At 44.2% G+C, this 22,111-nt stretch overlaps 1 protein-coding gene across 8 annotated transcripts in view; it reads left to right on the forward strand.

Moving 5' to 3' along the window:
• Nucleotides 1–20,708, forward strand: part of nck1b (NCK adaptor protein 1b) — a 63,192-nt gene extending 42,484 nt beyond the window's left edge. For 7 of the 8 annotated variants that reach the window (XM_053684031.1, XM_017480870.3, XM_047158459.2 and 4 more), the window contains 3 exons: nucleotides 499–742; nucleotides 16,235–16,953; nucleotides 17,301–20,708. In XM_053684031.1, the coding sequence (XP_053540006.1) occupies nucleotides 517–742; nucleotides 16,235–16,953; nucleotides 17,301–17,501 (1,146 nt within the window). In that variant the 5' untranslated portion in view covers nucleotides 499–516 and the 3' untranslated portion in view covers nucleotides 17,502–20,708. Of the gene's footprint in view, nucleotides 1–498; nucleotides 743–5,359; nucleotides 5,705–16,234; nucleotides 16,954–17,300 lie in introns of those variants that run through there. The other variant, XM_017480921.3, reaches the window with a different exon arrangement.
• Nucleotides 20,709–22,111: the final 1,403 nt, after the last annotated feature.

The raw sequence follows: 22,111 nt of genomic DNA on the forward strand, positions 1-22,111 counted from the left end.
TTCGGTAGTGTGATCTCTCTTCGGTTGGAGCTGCTGATTATTAAGTTAAGCAGCGCTCACACCGGACCGCTGCGCGTCTCTTTTCTTACAAATAACAATCGAAAATCAAAGTGTGGGTGTTTAGGAGGACGTTGCTATAAAACGAATGAAAAGAAATAAGGATAAATAAAATAAATGTTTAATCTCATGATGTCCGTGGTGCTAGGAATCCTCACCCCCTGGATCATAACAAGGCTCGACATGTTCCTCTCTCTCTCTCTCTCTCTCTCTCTCTCTCTCTCTCTCTCTCTCTCTCTCTCTCTCTCTCTCTCTCTCTGTGTGTCCTGTTGTACATTTTTATATTTACATTGATTCATTTAGCAGACGCTTTTATCCCAAGCGACTTACAAACGAGCAAACACAAGCGAAGTTGTAGCGTTCAATAACAGACATGTGATGTTTTCTCCGAGACCGATTGCTGACCCGTCGTTTGTTTTTCCGTGTCCTCTCCGTTCTCAGTGCTGAAGACAGGCCAAGATGACGGAAGAGGTGATCGTTATTGCCAAGTTCGATTACATGGCCCAGCAGGACCAGGAGCTGGACATTAAGAAGAACGAGCGGCTCTGGCTGCTGGACGATTCGAAGTCCTGGTGGCGCGTCCGCAACGCCACCAACAAAACCGGCTTCGTCCCGTCCAACTACGTGGAGCGGAAAAACAGCGCCAGGAAAGCCTCGATCGTCAAGAACCTCAAAGACACCCTAGGTAAAGCCGCGCCCCGTAACGAACGACACACTGCCGATTCACCCGGCCGAGAGACGAGCCGGGACACGACGGTTCAGTAACGGCTCGCTCGGCGTGTTCCATCGCTCTGTGCTGCTGCATGTAGGTCAGCTCCCCCTCCCTCTCGTGCAGCACTTCAGCGCATTTGTTTGCGACCACATGTGTACTAAGTGAAGAGATAAAAAAAAAAAAAAAACACGCACAGGAAGAGGTCTTCTCATGTAGCTGCAGAGAAAAGTCACACTTTAGCTCTAGTTCAAGCTAAAGCTGTGTAGAAGAGCTGCAGGTGTAGAGTGGTGTGTAACTGGAGCCTTGTGTTCATTATCCTGGTAAGAAACACATCTGCTGGGTTTAAATATAGTAAACTAGTGACATATGCCGGGCATAAGGACTTTATTTGGCTATAAACAACATCTGAGAGTTTTGGTGGCCGAAAGCGAGCACTTAATCAGAAACAGGGGCGGTTTGGTGGAACCGAAGTCCTCCGAAGGCTGAGATAACGTGTCGAGATTGATAAACTATTATTTATTCGTTTATAGAACTAGTACTGTTCACTAATATACAGTACAATATATATGTATAATACTATATATAATATACAGTATAATACAAATGTTTTATTATTTTTATTTTCATTACGCATCAGACCAGCGTACATAATTAAGGCGTCCAGTGTGCTTGCTTGCTTGTTTCTTTGTTTTCTCTTTCTCGAATCTTTGGTATTCACTTGGTCGATATAGATTAATATAAAACGCTCCAACGTTTACACGGAATACTAAACCTTCTTAACAGTCATCGTTTATAATATTACGTGTATTTTGAATTTTTATTTATTTTTTAAAAAATTATTATTTTTATATCCATCACACCAGCAGACCTAATTATGGAAGCCCTGTGTGTGTGTGTGTGTGTGTGTGTGTGTGTGTGTGTGTGTGTGTGTTTGTTTTTTGATTTATTTACTTATTTTTATTTATTTTTCTTTACTCTGCATTTGTTTTTGTTTGTTTACTTGTTTTTTTATTCCTTTAGTTTTTGTTTTCTCCTGAAGTGTTTTGTTTGTTGTTGTTTTCTTCTCAAATGTTTGTTTGTTTTGTTTTCTGCTGAAGTTTTGTTTCTTCGTTTTCTCCTGAAGCATTTTATTTGTTTTAAGTTTTTGCTTATTTCCTCCTGCTGTTTTTACTTGTTTTGTTTGTTTCTATGTTTTTTATTTTCTTCAGAAGTTTTGCGTTTTGTTTGTTTGTTTGTTTATTTCTCCGGGAGCCTGGACGTTCACTCGTTTTAAAGAATCTTCACCTTGGGTCACTAGGGCTTGGACTGAAGGTTTACGTGTGAGGAAGCTCTTTAGTGTGCGAGTGGGATGAAGATTTCTGAAGAGATTTTATAATTTGGCGGACTTCAGTGCGGTTAGTGTTATTACTCCGTAACGATGCACCTGAGCGCCGATAAATATCCGTCAGCGCTCGGTCGTGTTTCATACCCGCAGCTCGGGCCGTTTCCTCGCTGCTGTCATCGGCGTTATATTTACAACATTGTGAAAAACCTGCATCTTTCACAGGTGAAGTTTAATTGTATTTATAGAGTAGAGTAAAAGGATGAGATGAAACCTAGATGTGCTGTTAACATGAGGAAAAACACATTCTATTTGAAAATTAGATCATTAATAATTAGCTGATCTTAGTGCGTGTGTGTGTGTGTGTGTGTGTGTGTGTGTGTGTGTGTGTAAAGAAAATCCGCAAGTCCTTTTGCTAAAACACTAATCACTCTAACAGTTTTACCTTGTTCAGAATAATAATAATAATAATAGTAATAATAATAATAGTAGTAGTAGTAGTAATAATAATAATAATAATAATAATAATAAAAAGGTAAAGTGCTATCTTTTCATTTTGGTTTAAGCCTTGGACATTCTGCAAACCTTTACTAAACACATTCATTATCTAAATAAGTAAACAAGTAAATAAAAACAAAACTAGATAAATAAATAAATAATCCAAATAAGTAAACTAAAAATATCAAAATATATCACACAAACGTAAACAGGTAAATAAAAACAAAAATGGATCGATAAAATCCAAATAAATTTACTAAAAAAAATACTGAAATATAACTAACAAGTAAATAAAAATGGATAAATAAATCCAAATACATAAACTAAAAATATCAAAATAAATACAATATAAATAAGTAAACAAGTAAATAAATATATAGAGAAGAACTACACAAATTTAAATGTCGAAATAAATAAGAACTAGTCATTTCATATAATAATTTTTATTATTATAATAATTAAAGCTTTACTACGGTGCTTGCAATGGCAGCGTGTACACTGAGGATTGGTCCAAGTTCATTTAAAAACAAAATATTGTCAACATCTTTTGACTGTTTAGGAGGTTAATAATTTAGGACATTTATCATTTCTAACTATTAAATCTTTATATTATTTTATTAACACCCCTAAATGCTGCTTAAACACCCCCCCCACTTTTATATATATATATATATATATATATATATATATATATATATATATATATATATATATATATATATATATATATATATATATATATATATATATATATGATTTCTGTTCGATTCTCTTAGTGAAGATTGTGATTTTCGGACTTGGTTTAAAGTTCTGGATAGAACACTGTTCCCATCGCGGTCCTGCTGTCTGACCGTCTCCGGTCCGGAGGAAGGTCCTGGGGTGGAACACTGTATCCAAAAGAGCAGCTTTTATAAACAGCACTACACCAACACAAATGGACTCTCCAGCCTGACACATCTCCTGTAATCTAGCTATATTTATCTTCTGTTTCGTCGGCGCAGCATTGCTCAGTTTTGCTCCGAGTATTGAGAAATATCCGAGTTTCCAACAGAATTGAGACGACCGCTCTGGTGTTCTGCTTTTCAGTAAACGTTCTGGTTCTCCTTTTTACTTTTTGAACCACAAAAAAAAAAAAAAAAAAAAACAACCTTTACACAGGTCCTTCCAGAGTTAGTCTGAAGGTGAGGAACACGCACACCCTCACACACACACACACTCTACAGGACAGAGTTAGTTGGTGTTCGTCACAGATGAAAATACGAGACGTGTGTACAGTATTGAGCAATATTTATTTATTCCTTTTAGATTTAGATCGGACGCTCAGCTAGTCTTTTTAACTATATGAATGATAATTCCGGAATAAGCCGAAATGAAAAGTGTGTTATTGTTCTTTAACAGCAGGGTCTAGAGTGTGTTATTCCTCTTGTACCACAGCGACGATTATAACGTTTCATGTATTAACGAAAGACACGGCGCACTTTTTAACGGTGTATAGATGGATTAAATGTCGTGGAACGTCCGAGATACCAGTTAGTTCGTGTTATCACTTACGCTACCGCCAAAGATAATGAGACCAAAAAAAAAACCCCACACACACTGTTGTGACTGCGCATGAATGCTAAATAAATGTCTCCTAATAAATAAACATCGCCACATCCAGGCCTGATGATATTTTTCTTTGTTAAACAATGAAGGTAGGTTTTTGTTTGTTTTTGTTATATGAGGAAAGGTACTTATGTCAGTGCTTTTTTTTAAAAAAAAAAAAAAAACAAACAAAAAACTTTAAATAAACAATTTTAGTATTTATTTAAGATAAGATAAATGTCATTTCAAGACGAGATAAGCTTTATTTATTCAGCAGCGTGTTAGTAGGAAGCAAAACACAGGAAATTGAATATAAATAAATATAACGTGACGGTCGTGTGGTGTGTTAGTGTGATAAGTGTACTGATATGATGTAACTGTAGAACACGGAGGGTAAGTAGTGGTTGGTTTTGAGGGGGAAATGGAAGTAATGATCATTTCAAAAGAGTCCAAGTCCAATGGGGATCGTATTTTAATTGTTTTTTTTTTGTTGTTGTTGTCGTTTTGTTTTTTAGCGTGACCGGCTATGAAGCTCTTGGATTTTTTTTTGACACTTAAAATCATCCGTTTTCTTTTTTCATTTGTTAAATCAATTATTTTGTTTGTTGTTGAGTTTGTTGTTGAAACCATTGTGAAGTAAACATTAGTCAGCTGGATTATTCATCAGCGCTGAGGTAAGATCCAGTCTTGGCAGCGAGGGTCAACACTGAAAAGCTGAAAGGAAATGAAGTTTGTCTTGTGTAAATGGAGAAGTGTGAGAGAGGGAGGGAGAGAGGGGGAGAGGTACAGGGGATTGTTATGTTGCTAGTTTGTGACCTGGGGTTTTGTGTGTCATAAAAGTAAAGACACTGGCTCACAGGACTTGATTCAGTGAGTCATTCCGATGAATCAGTTGTTGATCTGACTCCCAGGATCATTACTTGAGGAACCGTGTGTGTGTAAGAGAGAGAGAGAGTAAGTAAGTGAGAAAGAGGTGTGAAGGGTTGAAGGTTTTCTACTTTGTGACTTGGTGAATCACAGGACTTGACTCAGTGAGTCATTGTGATGAATTGTTTGTTGATTTGGCTCCAAGAATCCCAGGGTAATTACTTGAGGAACTGTGTGTGTGTATGTGTGTATGTGTGTATGTGTATGTGTGTGTGTGTGTGTGTGTGTGTGTGTGTGTGCGCGCGCGAATGAGAGAGAGGTGTGAAGGGTTGGAGGTTTTCTACTTTGTGACTTGGTGAATCACATGACTCGATTCAGTGAGTCATTCTGATGAATCGTTTGTTGATTTGGCTCCAAGACTCCCAGGGTCATTACTTGAGAAAGTTTGTGTCTGTGTTTGCGTGTCTGTGTGTGTGTGGGACGAGCTGAGCACAGCCTTAGCCGCGTGTGATTGGCTGAGAGCGGTCACATGGGCGGGACTCCTGCTTGCTGTGCAGTCTTTCCTCCTGTGGGCGTTTCACATGGAATAACTGCACAGCTGCAGAAGGAAGAGTCGCCGGGAGAGCCCGAAATGGATATGGCTAACCTCTTTAAGCACTTCTTCCGTGAGTTTTCAACCTCTTCTCCTTTCCTCTTTTTGTCTTCACGTGGCTCTGAAATCACGGGTTTGTCAGGAATTTCACTCCAAACAGTCTTTGTGTAGTTCTTAGCTGAAGGATTAGTGGCTTTTTTTTTCCCCACTCACTTGGGTGGGAACTTGTCAGGAAGTTTTTTTCGTTTGTTTTTTTCCCCCCACTCTGTGCTGTATTTTTTCCTCAACGCTCAGTTGTAGTGTGTGTAGAACTAGAAGACATCTGAGAAGCATTCACACATGTTGGAAAAGAGAACAGATGTGTTTTCTATGTGAGTGAAAAGTCCTTTCACAGGGTTTTTTTTTTTTTTTTTTTTTTTTTTTTTTTTTTGTTCCTCTCCCCCTGGCTGTTAGCAAGGCTGCTAAAGCTGGGAGGGTTGGGTTCTGCGCCTGTAATTGCTCCTCACGCACTGCAATCAGTGGCGTGTGATGGAACTTCACCTTCCTCACCTACTGAAATCTGTACACTTCCTCTCAGACTGATCAGGGCGTTCGTTCATTCTCGATATCTACCAGCACAGCGTGTTCGTAATATTTTTATATACTTTTATCATGAATGTCGGCTTTATGTTTGCACCGCATCGCTTCTCCTGAGAGGTTTCCTGTCATAAGTGGGAGTGCAGTTGCGCAACGGCAGCGAGGCGAACACTACAGTCATTGTGTCATCCTAACTGTCGCGGGTGATTGACGAGGCCCGGGCGCGTATCTCTGCTGGAGGGGGAGATCTCCGAGGAATGTCATCACTTCTACACAATTAACAAAGTGTGAAGCGCTGGCTTGGTAGTTCGGGCTCTAGGATATTAATCAGAAGCTTGTGAGATCGTATCCCGGTACGGAATATAACCGAATATGTTATAAGCGCCCTTATTACGGTTTTTCAGATATTACCTTTCATGTAGTGTGTTAGAGCGGTTTGAGAATGTAAAACGTCCGCAATGCTTCAAAACTCAAAGACTCGGAAAAGAAGGAATCGATTCCGAACAGCCGAATCGAGTCGTTAGTGATTCCAGACTTTACTTCCTGTATTAACCTACGTAGGTCTGTAAGAAAAAGCCCCGCCCTCTGGTCTTCATCGGCCGCTCGCTGACAGCGGTAGACCAATCGCAACAGACTGGGACGTCTGACCAATCAGAGCAGAGTATGCCCTCTGAGAGGAGGAGTTCAGAACGAATCGTTTAGAACGGATCATTTAACGAGTCGTTTGTGACACTGCGGGAAGACGTAATGCTGCAGATTTGAATATGCGCATTATCATGAAAGTGTTTTTTTGAGCTTGTATGCGTGTGAATCTATCGTAGGAGACCTTTTAAAACAAAATTGGACGCGTTTCAAAACCATAACAGGCGCACTTTAAACAGGAAGCGTGTTAGAAAGGTTGACGGAGAGTCGGGGTTGAGACATCGGGACTGGGATCCCATATATACAACAGAAAGGTTGTGCACGCTTCTTCGATCGCAAAATCACTAAATCCCGGAGGGATCCAGCTCGTCCACTACGCTTCAGAGAAATGACGTGGTGTCCGTCCTCCGTGCGTTCGAGATACAGTCACGGACGCCTCCGTGTTCGTCAGTCCGGCCAGCTAACCGTGACGAGCGATGTGTTTATTTCCTCAAACAGCGAGCTGTGTAGCAAGCTAACGAGCTACCATGTGTTCAGCAGCTAATACCCGGTTATATACAGTGTAGCGTGTTTACGTGTGAAGAAGCGCCGCTCTTTTACTCTTGATGCCGTGAGCAGCCATGTTGATGTATATGTGGTGGTGGGGGGGGTGAGGAATTTGGAGTTGTGGGGGGAGAATAAATAAAGCCTTGTTCTGGATAAAAGCGTCTGCAAAATGAAGAATTGTAAATTCACGTCAGTTCAGAGCTCTACTGTTTATATTAAAAAGAACTTCCCTCGTCTGATTTCTGACCGTTTCAGCTTTAACTAAAGTTCTGGGCGAGTCTCTGAAACCGAACTGAACCCGACACACCCCTGCGATCCCTCTCTCTCTCTCTCTCTCTCTCTCTCTCTCTCTCTTTTCCTGTCGTTCAACCCTTGCTCGAGGAGGAAGTTTTTCTAATTCAGGACAGATTTCCCCGTAGCTCCTCTGAGGCAGCGAGAAAAGGAAATGAGGAAACGAGGACCACTGATTCACAAACGTCTGAGCGTCACTCAGTCTATCCGTCCATCCGTTTCTTTCCACTTCCCGCATTACCCCTCTCTCTCTCTCTCTCCCTCCCTCTCCCTCTCTTGCTCCTTCTCACTCTCTCTTGCTCTCTCTCACCCCCCCCCCCTCGCTCGCTCTTTCGCTCACGCTCTCTCTCTCATTCTCTCTCTCTCTCTTTCACTCCTCCTCTCTCTATCTCTTCCTCCCTCTCTCTCTCTATCTCTCTCACACCCTCTCTCTCGCGCCTTCTCTCTCCCTCTCTCTCTTTCTCTCATGCCCTCTCCCTGTCTCTCTCACACACTCTCACACTCTATCTCTAAGAAAGGCGCCATGAGATCTGGCAGGATTAGTGAGAGGAATGTCAAAGACACAAACACACACAAGCTTGAGGGTGCCCTCCCCCAAACACACACACACACACACACACACACACACACACACACACACACACACACTCTTTCAGCTCTATTCACACATTACATTTAGAGTTTCCTGTAGCTCTCTCTCTCTATCTCTCTCTCTCTGTCTCTCGCTGCTGTTCTGTGCAGCTGAGGGTTTTGCGAGACAGATGATTGAGTAAGAGGAAAATCTGGCAGATTCTGTGTGAAGTCACTTCAGTTTGTGTAAAACTGTAGTAGACACAGAGCATTGTGTGTATGAGGCTCATGGACGACACACCACCATATTTAATCGCCTTTTCGGTCGTTTCGCGAGGTACTCGTGTTCCTCGGGATATTAGTGAGAAGGAAAACGCTTAGGGGTGTGCCGTTGTAGGAAAATAATCAACCATAGCGTAGTGTAATGAAGTGGGGTTACTCATACCACCTACTTCCTATAACATCACGTCCCGTCATGTTTTATCCCTCTTTTAAACCACAGCAGTTCGCCAGCGATCGCGTTTTTATTTATTTATTTATTTATCTATTTATTTTTTATTAATAACGTATGACGTAGTACTTGTACACTAACCGCCACGTTCAATGCTCCAGAACGTCCACGAAACGAGCTCGTTCCTCTGCAGCTCACACTGCTAGCACACTGCAGCTGCTACACGCGCAAAAGGCGAGCTACGATCAGAGCGATCGCCAACAAATCTCATTCCAAGCGGCGTAAGCCCTACACGGAACACCGGATCGGACTAGCAACCAACTTCCTGTTTACACTCGTATGCGCGCATATACCCAGCGTGCACGAATGGTCATGTGACGTGTATTCGGTCGTGTAGTGTGGACGGAGATCGTTTCTGAAACACAGCGGAAACGCCAGCGTGGACGAGGATGGTTTTCCTTTTAAAACACTGTTCAGTAACGAAAAGGCGCTAGTGTAAACAGGGCCTCAGAGAAAACTTCATCTCCGTGATCCGACGGTTGATTACAGATTGTACAGATTTTAAAGGGAAATCAGCTGATGGTTGACTTGGAGAAAGTGAAGATTAAAGAGAGTGGGTTTGTGCACATGGGGGGGTGGGTGTGGGGGGGGGGTTATCACAGGTTTATGCATTAATACACTCGGCCTATATGCTCCCGTCGACGTAACCACTTCCTCAGGGATTTACTCCATCAAATATATATGTTATGTGGTGAGGTTTATGGAAGGAGACTCCAGCATCAGCACTTCATACCAGTCAGTGGTAAAGCTGTAACTTTTAAGACTTCCAGCACGAGAGGTTCTGCGCAACGGAGGATGTGGCACTTTGCGGTTTTTTTCTCTGTCATGACAAGCTGGCTTTTTTTTTTTTCTTTTTTTTGGGGGGGTCTCATTAGACACAGAGAGAGTCTGGTGAGGACGCACGCTGTTTATAGCGGTGACAACAGGAACGAACTTGTTTCCGGCACGTTCCACAATGTCGCATGTAACTACAAACTGATAAAAATAAAAAATAAAAAATAATTTTTTTTAAAAAATTGCGCAATTCTTCAATTAATACTACGTAATAAGAGGAATGAAGCACCTCGTTGTATTAAAATAACCCGAATTCCTCATCACGCCATCATTTCCTGTCACAGCACACCGTGGTTTGTTTTTATTCCTTACATAGTGTATCCGTCCATTTACGTTTACATGACCACACGAGTAACTTGATTATTAGCGTGAAGGTAAACACGCAGGACTTGGTCCTGTTCGCTAAACGTATTTAATAAGATACAAATAATCACGTTAAATCTACTTTTATTCGCACATTTATTGCGTAACTCAGACGAGACGTTTTTTTTTCTCCACTTGTCACATGTGGCGCCGAATAGTTCAGACTACCTGGACCACGGAGTGGCGTGACGACGGTCCTCGTCTCGCACCCTCGCTCCTCGCATTCCTAGCGTCGATGGCCGGAGCCGGGCACATCATGAGGGAGCTGTCGAACACGCTCTAGAGATAAAACCCGCTCGCTCATTCACCGTTTGAAGAGCGTCTTCACGTCGTTCAGGGAGAAATACTACAGAGAAGGCCTCGTCAGACCCCGTAGAGAATAGAACGCCGTTCTTCGCAGGGCGTTGAGATTTGAACACGACGCCGCTCAGAAGCTCTGCGGTTGAAAGGCAGTTTGTGCGCTGCTATCGGAAAGCCACAGAGAGCGAAGAGAAAGAGTTTTATCTTTGTGCTTTGTCTTCAAATGCAGCTCTCGTGTAGAAAGAGTTTGCAGAGGCGCTCGGCGCTATCAGTGTAACTGTGGATACTCCCTTGGATGTCTTTTCGTTTTTGAGCTTTTTTCAAAGGCTCACCACCTGCAAGGACTAGACTGCGTCTGTCCAGCTGCTTTAGCATGGTTTTTTCTCCACGTTTATTTGTCTCGTTCAGTCAGAGATCCTGGCTATTAAAATGCACATCATGCCTGTGTGTGTGTGTGTGTGTGTGTGTGTGTGTGGAGTCTGAGCTGTGCACACTACGGAGCCATATCAGAGAACAATAGGATGTTCAGCCCAGAGGAAGTGGCTAATCTGAGCAACTCTGCAGCATGCGCTGCTTTGCTAGGAGGAAAGACTGAAATGGAGGGGAAATCCAGACAGAAAGAACGCCGGAGAGAAAGAACAAAGAACCCCCGAAACGACGAGGGTGCCAGAATCGACACGGTCGCTCAGTGGCGGGTTTTAAAGCCGAGACGGTGATTAAAAACGAAGTCGAAGGGGAAGAGAGAACTGAGCGTACGTGGTGACGTACACTTCTGATTCACAGCCTTGTGAAGCAACATGGCTTCCTTCCTGACCATCCTCGCCTGAGGAAATGCAAAGGAAAGAACCCCTGACGTAGCCCGAAGTGCCTATAATGGCTCGTGTTTGTGTAAAAAATAAATAAATAAATAAATAATTTCTCTCTCTTTATGATGAGGAACAGCCGAGTTTTGCCTCAGGCCCTCCATCACTGCTGTGTAAATAAGCGAAACCTTATTTCAGATGCAACCATGATCCTTGAATAAATTTGAACGGTTCCCCTTCAGTTCACATTAGCAAGAGACCAAGCGACCGTTCGTTTTCTACAGAGGCCTGACCCCGGCACGCGTCGAAGCAGCAGCACGCCAAGCAGCGCTTGAAATACGCAAGTTAGGTACGACGTGGTCAAGTGACGAATCCAAACGACCGGGTCTGATACGTTCTCAAACGTGGTCCGATCGTTTCTTCAGTCCCCCTCTCACAACTGCAATTACTCCGCGTTTACTGTCCGACGTGCAAAAATGGAAGAAGACGTTCATAACGCATACGGTTAGCTTGCTTCGCTAGTCTGCAAACGTAGCCAGGACGAAATCAGGAATTAATCCCAATTGAGTGAGCCTGTGGTGAGGGGAGAATCTCCCTAAGATGATATGAGGAAGAAACCTCGAGAGGAACCAGACTCAGAAGGGAACCCGTCCTCATCTGGGTCACAACGGATAGTGCGAAAGTAAAAAAAAAAAAAAGTTCATGAGTTGGGAGTATTCCCAGGGATGTCCTCCAGACCCTCCACCACCCTGACCAGGATAAAGTGTTAGCCAAAATAGTTATGCTACAGCTAACTGTTATGTTTCTCATCAGAATAAAAAAAAAAATAAACTCTGGACCATGCGCGCCCATAAACAACAACCGTAACGCCGCATGGCTACACCACATGCAGCTTGTCGTTTGCTCTCGTCCACGTAGTGTTAAAGATGCGTCGGTGCGATACTCCAGCATACTCTCGAGTAAACCACCGCACTGACGAGCAGTACGATGTAGCAGCTTGCTTTCAGATAGTGTTACACTCAAGTTACCGCCATGGTCTTCCTTTTTCTTTGCATCTGCATGGCCATTTGTAAAAGATTAGCGGACAAGTGAGGCGGTCATGACTTTCGCTTGCGATGGAAGCGTGTTCGGTTTACTCATACAGTAAGAGTGTGGGCTGATAACGTGCATGTAGTCATAACCAAACCGCCGTCTTCGTCCTGCAGCTTACCACAGAGGGCTGATGATTTGAGCATCGGGGACCTCCGACACCTGACTGCACGGAGAAAACGCTCCGTGTCATTAACTGTACCCGACCTCTTTCTGTGGTATGAGACATTTCCCACGCACCGAGCCGTCCACGGCTGCGGGAAACCATCCTCTTATAAATCAAAGAATCTGTGCACGGTTTTATTTTGCTAACCGACCGACGTAAGGATTATTTCAGTTCGAACAGTAACCGATTTGAATTACAAATCAGGAATTGGGACGGTTTTGAGTAACGACACTTTTCTGAGATTCCGACGGATCGCGTTTACCTTTCGTTTGAAATGTTTGTGCATCATCGATGCGCTGAATGAAATGCCACAGCACTGCGAACTCTGACAGCCTGAACATTACCGGTCTTGAATGAGTTCCATCTCAGAAGGACTCTGTGATGATGATGATGATGATGATGATTATTGTTATTATTACCTGTGCTGCTCGAGTGGGCATCGGAACGTTTTTGTTCTTATGTGCAGAAAGGTTGCAGAGCGAAGAGAAACAGCACATAGTTGATGTTACCATTAATGAATAAAACAGTTGTAGTGATGTTTTCTTTCCACCGGAAAGAACAGGGCAGCGCTTGAGCTTTGTTTAATGAAAATGTGGCATGAAAGCTCACCTCAGTTAAGTTTTTTTTTGGCATTGTAACAGGTTTTTGTGTTTTAATTAAGTAAACGACCAGTTAAGGATCTATGAATTTCCGTTATCAATAGAGCATTCAGCTCGTGTGATATTCATTTACAACAGCCCCGTGTCCAAGGCAAACGCACCGCTTCAGGTGGATTTGTAATGCAAAGCAGTTTGTCACATACAGTCAGGAAACCGGAGCCGAGAATCGATTCCGTTGATCGCGACGCGTGATAAGCAACGGAACAGGAAGGACCCGTGCGCAAGCTCCGTTTTCCTTCGCTTGACGCTTAACCTTCGGAGTTAACCGCGTGCCCATTTCAGCCAGGATCGCACCTCTGTCTCCACGGTCGGGTTTACGTTCCCGACGGAGCGTTTTGACGCTTGAGGAACTACTTCCGAGTGGTAGTGTTTCAAGCGTTGCAGTGAGAAAGTGAACAACGGCGGCGAATGCAGCTCACAATCATGGCAGCCTCTCTAAATGCACAAAGAATTCAAACAAACTTCTGTACTTGTTTTTCACAAGGACATCCGTAAGGAAATGAGCGGAAACTCGTCTGTTAGGCGAAATGGTTTTTCTTGACGAGCTCTGAAACACCAGCGGTGTGTGTGTGTGGGGCGAACGTGAAGGCTTGCCACTAGGTTTTGAAGCGTGGCTGTGGGGATTTGTGTTCATTCAGCTACAAGAGCATAAGTGAGATCAGGTACCGATGTTGGGGTGCAGGCGGGGTGGGTCTGGGGTGCAGGCGGGGTTCCAAAGGTGGGGTTGAGGTCAGGGGTTTGTGTAGACCACTCCAAACTTGTCTTCGTGCTGGAACAGGTTCAGCCCTCTTAGTTCCAGTGGAAGGAAACTGTAAAGCTACAGCTCACAAAGACGTTCTATACAATTGTGTTCTTCCGACTTTGTGCCAACAGTTTCGGTGAAGAACCACATATAGTGTATATATCTATAGTTAGCTCACTTACCTCGGGGAGGAACAGGTGCATATTCGTGGACACACACTGCTGGATTTCCTAAGGTTGTCAGAAACATTTCGGACAACGGATGTTCAAGCTGTTAGTTCGGATTGAGAGGGGGTAGTACTATGTTTTTAGCATTTACGGCCAGTGGTTTTCAGATTGTTTGTAATGCTGGCTACAGTCGTCCTAAAAAGCCCACTTTCACCCCTAGCACACATCCATTTCTTTCTCACAAGCACATGAATGGAGGCTGGAGTATAAAAGTTTGCTTGAATTATTTCTGCATTTATGGACACCGCAAGCCGCCATTTGTTCATAATCTCATCGGAAGTATTGAAAGGATTCTACTTACACTTCTGCATTCGTAAATGGAAGTGGGAAAATATTTCTAGGAGTGCTAGAAGTGCTAAAATTTGCTGCTTTAGTTGCTCTCACCTGTTCGGCCGCATAGAGAGTTTTTTCAGAGTGGAGATCTTTACATTAAGATAGTTACTTGGTGTGGAACTCCCTTGATATATCGAAACGTAGCTCTTCCTGCATATCACCAGAGAAAAAGAAGAGAATGCGTTTCGTTTCTATCCCGGCTCTCATGTTCTCGACTTGGGCCGGGGAGCATCTCTGTGCCAAGTGGACATTCCTTCATGGTAACACCATTTGCAGACTCTTGCCAAAGCCAGCAGTGAGTTGTGGAAGCCCAGAGCTCTGCTCTTGGCCTGACCTAACTTGGTGTGACAGGTCAGAATCCTCATCATTGCTGAAGAACCCACGCATTCACTCCTCCTTACGTTTTCGTACCACTCCCTAAAATCTCCCCCTCAATCTTTCGCAGACAAAAGAACGACAGCGGGTGTGGTGATCATTCCAGCGACGTGCTTTGTTCGCAATCGATTCCCAGGGAAATTTTGCAACGCTGCAAAACCATAATTAGACCACGCCTTTGGCACTGAACTTGGAAGCAGATTGTAAGAACAATTAACAGAATTGTGCTGGCATCGTCATGGATTAATGGCTTTCTTGCTTGCTAGTCAGATCAAGTCATGCAGGACAACCACCACAGTTCCATGCTGGGTCTCTATCTGAGAGCTACAAAACGTGTCAAAGTCACAGCAGACCAAGAAGATAACGTCTTACCTTGTCAGCCTTGTTGCATGAGTGACAGAACCTCGTTCTCCGCCAGGATCTCAGACAGAACCCTGGCTTCTGCGGAGTAATGGTGATGAATTGGTTGGCGAGTTTAAAACGTGTCTGGTGTCTTTCCAAAGTTGACTCATCCCCGGAATAGGGAGAGACTTTCAGTTCTGGAGCGAGGGCAAGAACTTTTGCTTATGTACGCAGCTAGTGCGGAAAGAAAACACTCCTAAGTGCCACAAAACATTTGCTTGGACAAGTTCTCATTTCTCTCACGTTCTGCCTGCCAGAGCCTGTAACCGTACCCAGTGCAAATAATGATTTGTGTGTTTGAGGACGGACATTTCTCGAATGTCTGTCTGGAGATAGACGCGGGCATTCTTCAACATTGGGGGTTGTTTTGGAATCGAAGATGTGCTGATGGTGGACTATTGGTTTGTTTTCTTTGCTTCCTGGCGCACGGTATGTGCTATACGAACGTGGAATACCGCAAAGGATCGGTTGTGATAAGGTGATATCCAAGTGGTCGGAGAGCTATGACTGGATTTACTCCCAGCTGCAATGACGACTTTCAACAGCTTTCACCAGTGGTTAGTCATTGTTTGGTTGTACCTCAAGAGACTCGAGGGGACTATCCCGACAAGTATTTGACTACACGTTACGTGCGCTTTGTGTTTATGGGGACGTGCACCGACATGCTCGTACAAAGATGCCGCCACTAATTACACTCTCCCACTTCGAACTGTGCACCCAGTAACACGATACTTTGCAGATGAAGTAGTTCTGCTCTAAACACTAGCATAAGCACACACCGTCGAACGCTTTTGATGTTCCTGACTTTAAAGCATGCTGTAATTTCTGAAGGTGTCTTCAATCTGGTAGAGTTTCTTTGAACATGTAAATGTTTCTTAGTACATAAAATAATCTAATGACTCTAATCTAATCTAAGGCAAAACTTTATACCTTTTACTTAAAATCTAGAGTCTCATGGCTGCCCCGGAATTGGCTCTGTTTATAGTCCTGGAAAGTGTACATGTTGAACCGATTAGAAAGCGCCTTTAAGAGCCGATATATTGGGCTTAGTCTCAGGATTTGTTTAGGCTGTGCTGTATTTACATTACACCAGTAAAGATCCCAAGCACATGCAAGTATCAGCCGTCCGATCTGAACTTTTGGTTTTGAGTGATCCGTGTGTTTGTGTTTGCAGGGATCGGGAAGGTGAAACGGAAAACGGGAATGAGGGATACGGCATCAAACGCAGAGGCGGACTTTTACCCGGACAACGGGGAGAGGCTGTACGACCTGAACCTGCCGGCGCTGGTGAAGTTTAACTACACTGCCGAGCGGGAGGACGAGCTGTCTCTGGTCAAGGGCACCAGGGTCATCGTCATGGAAAAGTGCAGTGATGGCTGGTGGAGAGGCAGCTACAGCGGGCGCTCCGGCTGGTTCCCCTCCAACTACGTGACGGAAGACGCGGATGGCTCGGCCAGCAACGATATGATGGGCTTGTCGGAGAAGCTGGCCGCCGTGGTGCACAGCGCAAACGGCAATCGGGTGCTCCATACGGTTCAGGCTCTGTATCCGTTCAGCTCGGCCAACGACGAGGAGCTGAACTTTGAGAAAGGGGAGATGATGGACGTCCTGGAGAAGCCGGAAAACGACCCAGAGTGGTGGAAGTGCCGCAAAGCTGATGGGCAGGTCGGGCTCGTGCCCAAGAACTACGTCACCATACTGCAAGAGTCGCAGAATTCGGGGAGCATGGCCGGACCCCCTACGCCCGACTTTGACTACATCGAGCCTTCTGGAAGTGGGCGCTTCGCGGGTAAGGAGTGGTACTATGGCAAAGTGACCCGGCACCAGGCAGAGATGGCGCTCAACCAGAGGGGCACCGAGGGAGACTTCCTCATCAGAGACAGCGAGTCCTCGGTGAGCGGTTGCATGTGAGAACCTTGTGAAATGTCGGAAGGAACAATTTAATTATGAACTCGAGTGACGTAGCTGAGGTTGAGGAACTGTACAAGTTCAAATTTGTGTGAATTAATAGAGCTTGTTTTTTCCAGCTGCCATATTTTTCTCAACCTTAGTGTTGTAAGGTTAGACCACACCCACTTCTTGTTAGACCACACCCACTTCAGGTTTTAATGCAGATACAGATATTAATGTTGTAGCACTAAGAAATGTCACACCCCTATATTAATCGTTTTTTTAGTTTTTATTCACTTTGTGTACCAAAACCCGTTCTAAGCTCATCATATATTTCTTTTCCTGTGTAGCCCAACGATTTCTCCATATCACTGAAGGCCCAGACCAAAAACAAGCATTTCAAAGTGCAGTTGAAGGACAACCTGTATTGCATCGGACAACGCAAGTTCGGCTCCATGGAGGAGCTGGTGGAACACTACAAAAAGGCGCCGATCTTCACCAGCGAGCAGGGTGACAAACTGTACCTGATCAAGGCCCTGGCTGCCTCCTGATCCAGAACGTGACCCGCATTGGAAATCTAGAACCACATGGCAGGACTGAGAGACTCGAGAGGAAATTGGAGCATTCCAACTGTGGAGAGGAAGGGTTAAAGGGGGTGGGGGAGCGACGGACGGTTTTGGACTCCCGTGTTTATGCTCAGAGACAGCTTCACGGTTGGACGTGTATCAAAATACAGTTGTTTAGGGCCTAGGTGATGTATTTTGCTGTTAACATGTATTAGAATTACAACTTAGGTTTTCTCTTCTTAATATATATCTTTTTTTTGTTTGTTTGTTTGTTTGTTTTTTTGGACAGCTTCTTTCAGTAATCGTGTCGTCGGGTCACTACTCATCACCCGTTCGTCGAATTTCGGAAAAAAACCGATAAACCGTGCTGCACGTTTCCATGATTCTATACGTTTTTTCCGAATCGCTCAAATGACGCAACATAGCGAGCCGATTTAACATGCGATATTTATAGGGATCCAACATTTCTGCAGAATAAAAGTGGGCGGCCAGAGCGTATCGAGGTTTTAGCAGCGTTTCTTTTTTTTTCTTTCTTTCGATCTCTCTTTCTCGAAATCCAGCTCAGTGTTTACAAAGAATATCAGAAGAACGCAGGCGCTTGCAGCTTAACAGGATGTAGGGTTCTTCCTGTCCTCGTGGGGACAGGAAACTGTTCTATATTTAAAAGGTCCATCCCTTTTTGAGTGACGGACGTTTCCCGAGCATGCTAGAGTCGTGCGCTGGGATGCAGGTGACCCGAACCGGACTCCTGACCTTGATTCCGTATGCAGATTGGACCGTCTGCGATCTTTTTAAAAAATAAAATAAAATAAATTTTAAGTTTGGTGCAACTTTTTTTTTTTTTCGTGGCCGTACGTGTGTGTACGTTCGTCTTGCTGGCTGTCGACGTGGAAAGCGTCTGATTGGCAGACGCCATCGTACGGTCCGTACTCGAGTTTTCCGAAATACTTCCGCAATCATCATCCGCCATCCTTTTAGTGCATTTTATTATTTTTTTTTTATAAAAGATTTCAGTGTCGTATCTCGAGCGGCGACGTTCTTGCTCGGACGTACGGAGGTTTCCTGGCGTTCCGATCTCACCGTGTTTTCCGAGCGCTATCCGATGATGATCGCATTGTTAATGCGGGGTGTTGGACAGAGCCAAATCTTCCCTCGCGGGAGTTTCAGGATTCATCTTGCGGTCGTAAACGAGGCCGTTTTCATTCTCGCGCTTGGCGAACCAGGTGTTTTACATGTGCTGTAGGTGTTCTAGGTATTGCTTCGGAGCTTCCCCAGGTGTGTGCACGAGCCCCTGGAATACGTTCGTGGCGTCTGTTGTTTACACCAGGCTGCGTGAGAAACGGGGCAGGTTTAATGGCGCCGGTGGTGGTGTGTACAAGCCGAGCACACCGTAAAGGGATGTCGAGAGCTGTTGTATCGGAAGCACAGACTGGCTTAGGGCCATACATGGTCGTGCGTCTAGTTCCTGTTGTTGTTGTTTTGTGTTTAGTAAACTGTTCGAGGATGGTTAAGACGTTAAGGGGATTGATATTTAAAACCACAGCGAATAATAGGATGTTTTTTTTCTAACAAGGTTAGGGGTTGGAGCTCACCGAGGCCTTCTTCCTGGGGAACATCAGCACTCGCTGATGACTTCCCCAGCTGTGGGGAGTTGGATCTGTGGAAGGAGTGAGAAATGGGGGATTTTTTCATTATGGAAAAAGTGCTCACATAGGCGAGCAGAGATCTGAGTCAAGCGAGGGGTGAACCCGAGGTTCGCAGTGAAATCTGATCTGGTATATCGTTCCAAAAAAAAAAAAAAGGCCCAAGGCCTAAAGGTTGGGAATGAAGCAGATGGTGGTGCAGGTGGTCGTGGGGTTTTTTTTCTTTTTTTTTTTTTTTTTTCTTTTTTTTCTTCTTCTTCTCTATTTGTCAGTTTTTTTGTTTAGTTTTTTTTTTTTTAAAGAAAAAAAAAGAATCCAGAAAAGAAAAAAAAAAAGTGCCTTTATTGCTGCTGCTCCGAACCAAAAAGGCTTAGCGTTCCTCCGAGTGTCTGCCGTTTCCTTCTCGCAGCCGTCCACACCTTCTGTTATTTGAGTATGGCTTTGCATGTGTGTAATCCGTCTCCGGTGCGATTCTCGGCGTCCGACTCCTTCCCTGTTCCCCGGTCGTGCGCCGCGGCGTTCATGCGACACGTATCTGAGAACCTGGCTCGTCTGCATGGTCTGAAGTGACCTTATTTTACAGCTCTGAGCTCACTCGCCACGGTCAGCTGTTCTTCTTCAGCGGCCGCGCTCGTGCTTAGGACGGCATCGATGTACAGTTTTATTTATAAAGCGGGAGCGTCGGACGGTCCGTCGTTCATGGGGTTTTTCCGTTCCTTCTGTAGTCGTTAACGAATCACTCGGTCGTCTGATCTTGTCCGAAAGGATCTTCGACACTGACCGGATTTTATTCTCCTTTTTTTTTTTTTTTTTTTTTTTTTCTTCCTTTTTCTTTTTTCAATGCTGTCTAATCTACTAACATGCAAGAAATAAAGACGTGTAGAAGAGGCGGAGCCTCGCGAGGTAAAGCCGTGGGCGTTTCGACGAGGGAGAGATTTACAGACAGAGTCTTCATTTCCGTCTCGTTTTCATCGCGATGTACGATATTTCATGCTCGATTTGATTTGCTTGCCAACACGCGAGGCGCGAGAATTGTGACGATTACAGATCACTTATCGCACTTCACACAGTGTTGCTGCTCTAGATCAGATTTCGGCTCTTGTATACTAAATACCAATACGGTTGCATGGACAGGAGGCTGTTTTCTTTGGGGTGGGGGAGGGGGGGGAGGGGGCAACTGGTCAGATTATGTTTTAATTTAAATAAATCTCCGCACTAGGACTTTCTTTACGGTGCGAAATGTGATATTTTTTACTAAATTAACATTATCCTGATAAACCGCAGGTTCCCAACCTCGCCTAGCTGATCTCGAACAGTCCCCTCTGTAAACGAAAACGCCGCGATGTAAATCGGAAAGCCGTAGCGTTTAGAGAAGGCGGTTCTTCCCGACCCCTGAACCCACGGTCTGTTCGAGGAGGCGATTGAGAGACGATGCTGTGAAAAATCATTGTACTTATACTGTATGCTCACTATCTACATGGACTCGTCTTCATATCTAATAGAAGTTTATTAGACTGTGCAAAGGAAGTAATAAAGTACATAAACCAAACGGTTTCTCTTTTTGCGTCATGTATTATGTTGTTTACGTTGTTTTTTTTTTTCTTTTCTTTTTTTGTTTTTTTAAGCGAGAGAGATTCAGAGCGCTATTGGAGTCGCTCTGTCAAAGTGGATCCAGATGATGATTATTATTGTCTGGTTTTGAGGCAGAAATCACATCTGATCTGGACAATCAGACCGACAGTGCGCCGATGGAAAATAAACGAAATGCTTGTCTGGTTGTTGAACTGAAATCCCAGTCTTCGTTTACAGACGTCAAAATGAACGCCGGATACAACCCGTAAACTAAACCCCGACCGTGAACGTTTCTCCCGCAGTCCTCGCTCGTGTCGACCGTGTGTTTTTTTTTTTTTCTCCTGTTCATAAAATAAAATCCAGAAAACGTGCGATTCTTTTCCTGCAGAAGACTCCGCGTCGTGTCCCACAGGTTGCTCCGAGGGGTTCAGAGGTCACGGGAAGATCTCGGATGTTGATCTGTCCTGCCTGTCCGCAGAAACCTCTCTCCACGTGGTTTCACAGAGAGCGGTATTGATGGTACGTGACCTGCTCTCGACCTCCGCTTATCATGGCATCTAAGGTATTATTGGATACCTGGGGGAAACTCGGTATGTTAACCTCAGTTAAACTGCAGTAAGAAGACCATTCGATACGCGGACAAACGTGAAGCCTTGTCCATCGCGGTATTTCTGACCAATGAGTGGAAGAGTTTTACGAATACATTTTCAACCCTACGTGCCCCTTAGTGTGTGTTTTTTATTATTATTATTATTTATTTTATTCTTGTGTTATTAATAACGTGCAGGGTGAAACTAAACCAAACCCAATCTGATGAGTTTTTCTCTGATTTGGACTGTGTGTAAGAGTTACAGCTTCATCTCTGACGGTTACAAAGCGCTCACACTGGAGACTCCTTCCATAAACCTGTAATAAACATCTACCTTAGAGAAAACTTCACCGTATCCAAGATCGGAGACGTTTATTTACGTTAATCTGTTTGCGTGGAGCGTCCACTGTGCCATTCACTGTCTACGCTGTTACTGTAGAAACCACAACCGTCAGAGCTGCCGTTATAGAAAATGAATCGACACCTTCTAACCAATCGGAATGGAGAAAAGAGGATTACAGGAGCAACCTAACTCTGCAGAATCCCCTACAGCGTGTCCTAATGTTTCATTAGAGCTCTCCGTTTATACCGTTAGCAGAAGACCGGAGGTTTCCTTCGCTTGTAGTGCGATGTTAGCTTGCTTACTAGCACCGGCTAGCATAATAGCATAACGGTCCCTCCAGGATTCCGTGAAACTCTGCGATAATCCGAGGAGCTTGTAGATTTTTCTGAATGACAGATTTGGGCCCAGACGAGTCATGCGACGTCATCACAGTGCGCATTCAGCCAAA

The sequence above is a fragment of the Ictalurus punctatus genome, chromosome 1 (genome assembly GCF_001660625.3).
Source record: "Ictalurus punctatus breed USDA103 chromosome 1, Coco_2.0, whole genome shotgun sequence".
NCBI classification, from domain to species: Eukaryota; Metazoa; Chordata; class Actinopteri; order Siluriformes; family Ictaluridae; genus Ictalurus; species Ictalurus punctatus.